Below are 8,565 nucleotides of genomic sequence, written 5' to 3'. Positions count from 1 at the left end.
TCCATTCGGTTCTTTTGTCATTTTCAATTGAATCCAATTCGCTACGATCTCTCTCTCTCTGTGTGTGTGTGTGTGTGTGTATCGATGTGTCGCTCAAAATGAAACTGACGATATGATGGGCAAATGTGTGCAGAACGTAATGTGGCTGCTGCTGACGCTGCTGCGAAAAATAAATCAGCACAACTAGCGGCAACACAAGAGGAAAAACAAACCATTACACATGAAAATAGATCGATAAAGTTCAAGTGCACCGAACATGCAATGAATGTAAGGCGACTCGTATGCATTAAACTGACTCTCGATCCCTTTGTCTCTTTGTCCCTTTGTCTCTCTTTCTCTCTCTCTCGCATCTAGCACATGCACCGGCTTGTCGGCGGCTTTTCACGACGCATACACAAACTCTTCGAAAGAGGTGTTAGAATTGCCTGCACTATTTTATTTGCCTCTTTAACAGCACTCTTATCGTGGTCGTGTTGCTTTCTCAATTCGTTCGTGCATCGTATTTTTCTGCACCATTTTTGCGACAAAAATAGTTTTAATTGAAATGGAATGACTTGAAATATAAGGAAAAAAAAAATTTGAAGAGAAACGAAGAGACAATCAAACAATCTGATCGAATCGACTGCGTGCACTCTCGCACAATATAAATAGATTTTGGTGCGGGAATTAAATGGAATTTTCACCAGATTGTATACCACTGTATGGGATAAACATTAACACCCAATCCCATGGACATTTTCAACTATTTTAAAATAGGCTTTCGCTGAATTGCAAATCATTATCTGGCCGTATTTGGCTGATGCAATCGAAGTGCGGTAGAGATTTGAGAAATTCAATTCAAAAAACAAAAATTCACTGAATCCATTTCAATATCACTTAGCACTGAAAATTCTCTCAATTGGCCGAGCTGCTCATTGTGATAAATGTTCGATGGGGAAAATTGGATTTTGTATTTGAGGAATAAAATAAGAATGGAATAGTAATCACCATTCCCTTGAAGCATTCAATGCGATTCCATCTTTTGTACTATTGCAATCGATATAAATTTGATGCGACACTTCTTGACATTGTAATATGGTAGGTATCCAACAATTCTTCAATACAAAAGCAACCAATTGTTGTATTCAGAGTTTGACTTATCCGCCAGATATATGCTGTGGCATAAAAAAAATATGCGCATATTTTTTGGTACATTTGGATTTTGTGACTAACTTACCATGTAAATTCATATGGATACCACGAATTTGGGACAAAAAATCGTGGGATCCACAAAAAATCGTGGAATGCACATGAATTTACATGGTAAGTTAGTCACAAAACCCAAATGTACCAAAAAATATGCGCATATTTTTTTTATGCCATAGCATATATCTGGCGGATAAGTCAAACTCTGGTTGTATTTGGTATAGTCTTGATGATTTGTAAAAGAAAGCAGTGTTGCTAAATTATAGTGCTTCGTTAAACATGTGCGTTATATTTGACAACAGTACACACATTTGAATCAAGTTTGGATGCATTTAACCGATCTGCTGATATTTCAGGCACAACTAAACCTGGCTGATGTTTTTTTAAAAATTATGCAAAATGATCTGATTACCGGTATATTGAGACTCGGTGAAGATATTTTATTTGAATCGGTTTAAAAAAGTGAACTCCTTTGAAACAAGACTCAATGATGGTTGATGTGGTTTTCTGCGTATCCTGTAGACGAATCAACTAGCCGATGGAAGAAATTGGCTTACGTGACTTGTTATTCATTAGTTATACTCGGAAATTTTGACAATTCAAGTATTTACCAATTGATTTGGAGAAATGTTTGTATGCACTCTCAGATAGCTATAACTTTGAATTAAGTAAGTGTTGACAGCAATAGATCTACATCATCGAGTTGTGATTGTATTTGATGGATTGGAAAAAAAGTTATGTAGAACGGTTGTGCAGTATGCGACCGTATAGGATTCTAAGCATTCTATTGAAGCAGCTATATAGAGATGTTCGTGTATCAAATATAATTTCGTACGATTCCAACTTTTACAAACCTCTCAGATGAAGATGACGATCCATTTCCATACTTGCCATGAACAAACGAGAAAAGCAAATCGATCTGGAAGATTTTCTTTATTTCCTCAAAATAGCAACGATGGCTGTGTCTTATTTTCCTGCCTAATGAGCGATCATTTTATGTATACTGTCCTATATATTTTTCCTCGAAAAATGAATGTACGTAACTAATTAATTGATTCCAACAAAAAAATTGAACGAACCAACTACTTGCGACATTGATTTGGTCGAGGTTGAAGAGTGGTTAAAAACTGATAATAATACTGTAAACGTATTAATTTAATGTCGATACGTCGATCCAGAAAAGTATCTCTTCTTCAATTCTCTCTGTTCATTTCACTTGCCATCTAAAAGCTATCGAGTGTTTTATTTTTTGCAATTTGGGTAGATTAGAAAAATGAATGAAAATAATGTAACTCTTCCCAAAAAAAAAGACAAATGATGTAAATGTTGTATTGTCGAAATCGCATCAAATTCAACGTTCTTCAAAATCACTCATTTCATTTGAGGTGCGTTTTTCATTCGAATCCCACTGATTCACGGAAAAGTGAAAAAATCTTTCGAATTTCGTTTTGTTTCAACATTTGCGCCGCCAACAACGAATGAATTTATGCCTGCCTTTTTTTCTGTATCGCACAATGCGTAACATGGCTTGATCGGTGCACATTTGTCTCTCAGCCATCTAATGTGTGCACTTCTGTTTAGTGTAATCGTCTGTTCATGATCTCAATTCGTATAATTTACAAAAACAGTTTCAGCTATCCGTACAGTTCCAGTTCGAAAATGTGCGCATTTTCACAAAATTATTTACAACATTTGTCTCTTGAATATTGTCGCGCGATATTTGAACACAATTTAAAATAAATCCATGTGACAAATGTGTTGTGTAGCTTTGTAGCGAGAGTATGCGAATCACTAATTTTTGAGGAAGTGAAAAATCAATGTGCCCGAGAAATGAGAGACAAGGTAACAAGAAATGGTGTTTTGCGCGCGATCGTCTTACACTTAAATATGCATTTCATGAACGAGAGCGGTCTTGCAACACCCTCGCGCATCGTATAAAATCTAAATCAAATTTCAATGCAGGAAAAAAAAGAAAGAAGAAAACACTAACCTCGCCACAGCAAGAAATCGTTGTTGCATTTAACAACAAGAATGAAAAAGCACAAAACAACATTGTGGACGGAGGCGACAACGACACACTCACAACAACAATAACAACAACAACAACAACAACAACAACAACAAAACATAATAAGTAAAAACAACGAACGAGCTGAATCCCAACCAGCCAAATGAAATAAAACAAGGAAGAATAAAGCGATGCAAAAAAAGAGACACGGAATAATAGTAACTTGTCGCATCGTCTGAACCACGCGAAACAGAAAAAAAGGAGAAAAATTAAAGCAATGCAAGTGCATCAAACATACATCTCTCACTCGGTGCACTTCGCTCGAATGGGCACAGAAAAAAAACGATCTAGAGACAGAACAGAACAACGAGAGAAAGAAGAAAAAAAACGTCAAAGAGGGAAAAAGAAAAAGATCGAAACCGGCAATCGCCGTATGTGTGTTGTTGTGCATGCAAAATCACAAACCATATTTTAATATCATTTTTCGTCAGACTCTCTTTATCTCTCTCGTGCAACAGACGCATATATTTTCATGTGATTCAACAGTGCATCATCATAATTTTGTGTCGTCTGTATAAAAATATATGCAAAAAGAATTGCGCACCCACGACTCGATGATCTTGCCGTCTCCGTGCGTTCCGCTGCGATATCTCATCGCTGTCTTCGTCGTCGTCGTCGTCGTCGCAATGTGTATTCCGAGATTCCCTCTCCCGCGCATTTGTCACAAGTGCACGCATGATTGTTATGCGATATGTTGTTAGGTGACGACTAAACAGAATTGCATCTTGTTGTTTCTGTTTCTTGCGAATATTCATTCCATTTTCTGTGTTTTCAAAATGAGCCGTCTATCGTTCTTTTTCTCGTTTTTTCTTGCTCTTCATCGTTGTTGTCGTCATCCACCTCCGTCTCTTGCCGAGTTTCGTAGCCGCAATTTATCTTGATATTCTTTTTCTTTCTGCATAAATTACACATTTCATCTTTCGCTGGCTGAGTATCCGACTCTGAAGTAAGTTGTTGTTACACAAAAGAACAAGAACACACTCTCTCTCTCTGTCTCTCGATCTTTTGTCAACTTGCGCACCAAACACTGGACTTTGATCGTTTATTTGCACATAACCGAACGAAAAGTGCATCGCTTCATTTACCTCTTCTCTCTCTCACACACACACATACTCGATTGTTCAATCACATGATTGTGGCTAGAAGTTTTGGATGCTTGACGCCACTTCTATCACCTGATACGCTTCAGAATGAGCCGCATGATCTACCTTTAAAGATATGCACACATTCTTCCATCACACCATTTTCAATGATTTCATTTTCTCGGCTGAAAATTGAGCCGAACGAACGGAGCGGAGCGGAGGCAAGCAGGAGAGGCGCTTTGTCGCATTCTATGCTCTCTTCTCGTTGTTTTGATTAATATACGTGAGTTGGCGGCGTTGATAGGCAAATGCATTGACACCGAACACATAATTGCAGACGACAAACGCTGCCTCAAATGAAAACCAAGAAGCGTGAACGAATTTGTTTAGACAGTCACAATAAATACAACGAACAAACCAGCTCGAATGCCACATTCGAACGAACGTCTTTTTCACTAATAACAACAACAAGAGCAAACATTGTTTGCCACCAATTTGCCTGTTTTGCTACAGATAAAAGCAATTTGAAGGAATTTTCGGACGAAATATTTAAATCTAAATGCATTTTTTGTACGAAATTTAACAAAAATCAGATCACTATTTATCTGAATTCGTACTGAAATTTGCGCAAGAATGACGAAAATCTAAAAAATGCTGTATAAATCGTAGTTTGAGACCCATATTCTCCCCATAACACTCATTCCAAAGTAAGAATGCGATCTTCAAAAATCGAAATATTTTATCATCAAGAAGAAAATGTTCCCAAACAAAAAAAAACGATCGATGTACTCATCGACGAGGTAACCGTGAAAAAGTTATGGCATCGTAATTCATGTGCAGTTTTTTTTCTCGTTGCTGTTTTTTTATTCGCGAAAAGATTATGAACAATGTTTCAGTCGTGAGTTGTTTTTATAGTGTGTTGTATTGGTACTTTCATTCAAGTGTACACCTGCGAAAAAAGTATGCACCTACCCGGAAAAAAAATGCGTACAGGTGACCACAATAGAATCGTATCTGAAACATAACGAAATACCGAATGGTGTGCCATCTGGCGAAAAGCTTTATTCAAAATTGAGCAACAAATTGAGCAACAGATGAAAAAACTTTCGAAAGTTCATTCAAAGCTGATTTGTTACAAAAGTGCTTCGATCCAATCAGAAAAATACGCCACACGAATGATAACTACAGGGAATATTGGATGAGCACAGCCAAGTGAAAATGATGCAATACCGATTTGTGTGGCGTTCTGTATCGGCGGGTTGCCTTTATCACCGCCACAAACACCAAGTGAATTTCGACTATTCCACTGTAGAACATTTTGCATTGGTCATTTGTTACGGTAGTCAGATTTGTCAAGCGAATCACCATGGACAGCGTTGGATCTAGTGCATTGCTCATACCCTAGCCGGAAATATTTGCAATTAATCTATATTCGATTGGTGCATCTTGCACAGGTAATTTAATCGGTTGAATCGTTGATCCATACTTGAAATGATTCTTCAGAAGCAGCACCGTTATATCGAAATGACTACCATTCAAAGTGGAATTATATTTATCGTGGATAACCATGCCAATGATAGAATTTCCAACAACTTTTTGCAGCTGATTGCAAGCTTAAACCGGCCGTTACGGTATTGTTAAAGATCCAATGTGATGTTCCGTTGGAAACAATGAGCCAAAGTAAGTGCACAATTTGGAGTTAACAACTTGCATCACAAATATAATGCTTGGCCAAACGCAAATTTAAATGCCACCGTTTGGATTTCGATTGCACCACCATCAAGGTAAACTGTAAAGGAATAATTTTTTGGACTGCAAAAGGTTGGATGTTGGAAGAAAAAGAACGGAGAAACGTTTTCGAGAAGAAAATTTTCAACTTAGAAAGAAAAAAAAAGATTTTTCTCGAGCAATTACTGGGAAGAAACAAAGTTGCCATTTGAAGGCTATTCTTTCAATTCGATACATAGCCAATTCATCCATTTAAACTTTATCGAAACCGAATGAAGCTAAATCAATAAAATGGCAAAAAATGTGCGTTGCATTCTGAATTTGTTTCTACTACACAAAAAAGACTCAAGTTTGGTTGGAATAGTACATAAAACACGAACGATTATGATCTCATTACTCAATAAGTGCGCAATTATCAAATCATCAAAATTTCGATTCGTTTCAAACAGATAAGATACCATTGAAATAGGATAAATTACTTGGTGCGATAAACATGTTTGTTCGTTTGGAATTTCATTCAGTTTTTATTACAGAAACACTTTATAGAACACTATCAATCCATTTACGAAACAGTGCAATGTTTGTGTAAACTCCTGGGAATTTCGGATCACCACAACCAGTGCCTAAAAATGGAGAGAAAAGAATTTGGTCTCAGTTTGAAAAGAAATCAGAATGATTCCAGGGAATTTTTTTGTTAATTAACTTAATTAATAATTATTAAAATATAATACCCCAAGATATAATGCCGATTTGAAGGCCATTCGTTGTGAGAGGACCACCGGAGTCACCTTCAAATGAAAGAAATGAAAACGGAGATTTTTTTTTTAAATATTCATCGAGTTGAAAGAAAAAAACGAATTTGATTGTTCACCTTGACAAGCATCTCTACCGCCCCCAACGACGCCACTACAGAACATACTTTCTTTAAACCACTTGTCGTATGCATTCGAACAGACTATACTTGGCAATACGGTAATTGATGTGTACTGAAGTATATCGGCTACACTCGACGGTTGGTTCTGTCGACGATAACCCCAGCCTGATACCAAAGCCGTTGACCCATAAACAAGCGGCGCGTTTTGCTTCGGTATCTGTAACATAGGTCACAATAAAATGTGATCAAATTTCACTGAGCTCAATTGGCACTACTTACATTAACTGGGCGAATTTTTAAGCTAAAAACCAATTTGCGTTGCAGCCACAGTACGGCGATATCTGCGAGTTAACAAATCACATGTTGAATATTATTTTAAAAGTTTGAATAATTTTACATGATGCGGGACTTTATTTCACTAAATATATATGCAGTCATACCATTTGCCAGTGTTGCGTTGTCATAATTTGGATGTTGAATATATTTATCTAGGCCAATAATAAAACTGCCACCGTCGCCAAAACGCGATGTAGATCCAGCCAGTACTGTGAGTTCATGCATCTTATCGGAATATGGTCGATAGCAATGTGCTGCGCTCAAAGCGCGATTTTCTGAGATAATCGATGCACCGCATCGATGATTTCCATTGTTTCGAATGCTCAATTGCCATGGAAATCGTTCGACTGTTGTCGCTTTTCCACCTACAATACGAGGAGAATATTTTTCCAACGCAACTTGCTCCTTGGCATTCACTGAAATGGGAAAACGGTTTATTTTTCATGAATATCTTTATGTTTATTCTGTAATATTACCCAAATTGATGGTCACAAAAGCTAGAAAAAACAGAACGAAAATCATTTTTACTCGTTTCGCTCCAATTATTACTCGACACTAAGTTTTTTTTACAAATTCAACACTAGAAATGAAATCTATTTTATCATTGTGTCAGCGATATGCGATCGAATTTTTTTTGATCTACAGCTGTGAGTCACAGGCTGTGACACATCAACGAAACAAAATTCGTATTGCCAATAAAAGCCAAAGCCAAAGCCAATCAATGGAAAACAAATTTATGATCATTTTAAATTGAACCGATAAGCTCACAATTGTATTCCATTCTCGTCTTCCCAACAACAATGTTCGTTTTTCGGGTCATAATTCGACTTTCGGCAAAACTATTTTATTAACAAACAATAACCGTAATGTGGATGAAAAATAACGGAATTTTCATCGGAAGAAAACTAAAAACTATTTTCTCTAAACAAAAGTTATAGATCGTTAAACTTCTTTCCCAAAATGTTCCAGTTTCATTGAGAAATCTACCCACTCCTTCGTTTACTTTTGACGTCATTAGCGTTGAAATAGGTTTAAACAGACAAGGAATATATTTGTCAGAGCAAAAAAAACCGTTCTGGAAATTTAATTGAAGTTTTATGACGTTGAAACACGACTATCAGCCAATTCCCAGCAATATCTCGTGTGAACGAATTGGGTTTTTATCAAAAAAAGTCACCGATATTGCCACTAACATTACCACTAACGCCCATACATTCGAGTAATCATGGAAAAAACTCGAAAAGTGACGTTTTCAATAGAACAAAATAAAGCAAAAAAGAAATGCAAATTGA

General features: G+C 36.7%; 1 protein-coding gene across 1 annotated transcript; it reads right to left on the bottom strand.

Annotated features, from left to right (window-relative positions):
- Positions 1 to 6,550: 6,550 nt before the first annotated feature.
- LOC129577017 (trypsin alpha-like) lies at positions 6,551 to 7,878 on the bottom strand. Its single transcript, XM_055463369.1, has 6 exons — positions 7,750 to 7,878; positions 7,378 to 7,689; positions 7,217 to 7,278; positions 6,935 to 7,154; positions 6,795 to 6,851; positions 6,551 to 6,686 (listed from the first exon to the last, which is right to left on the bottom strand). Exons 1-6 carry the CDS (start codon positions 7,793 to 7,795, stop codon positions 6,604 to 6,606), a joined length of 780 nt encoding a protein of 259 aa, XP_055319344.1. The 5' UTR covers positions 7,796 to 7,878; the 3' UTR covers positions 6,551 to 6,603.
- Positions 7,879 to 8,565: the final 687 nt, after the last annotated feature.

This window comes from Sitodiplosis mosellana, unplaced genomic scaffold, assembly GCF_009176505.1.
Source record: "Sitodiplosis mosellana isolate CC-2019 unplaced genomic scaffold, AAFC_SMos_1.0 Smas_scaffold_6197, whole genome shotgun sequence".
NCBI lineage: Eukaryota > Metazoa > Arthropoda > Insecta > Diptera > Cecidomyiidae > Sitodiplosis > Sitodiplosis mosellana.
The sequence above is the reverse complement of the archived record's forward strand: the minus strand, read 5'-3'. Positions and strand labels throughout refer to the sequence as shown.

Coding starts and splice junctions, on each gene's coding strand:
- LOC129577017 (XM_055463369.1), bottom strand. CDS start 7,795: ATGATTTTCGTTCTGTTTTTTCTAGCTTTTGTGACCATCAATTTGG. Junction 7,155..7,216: donor TAAAAATTCGCCCAGTTAAT/GTAAGTAGTGCC, acceptor CCTATGTTACAG/ATACCGAAGCAAAACGCGCC. Junction 6,852..6,934: donor CGGTAGAGATGCTTGTCAAG/GTGAACAATCAA, acceptor TTTCATTTGAAG/GTGACTCCGGTGGTCCTCTC.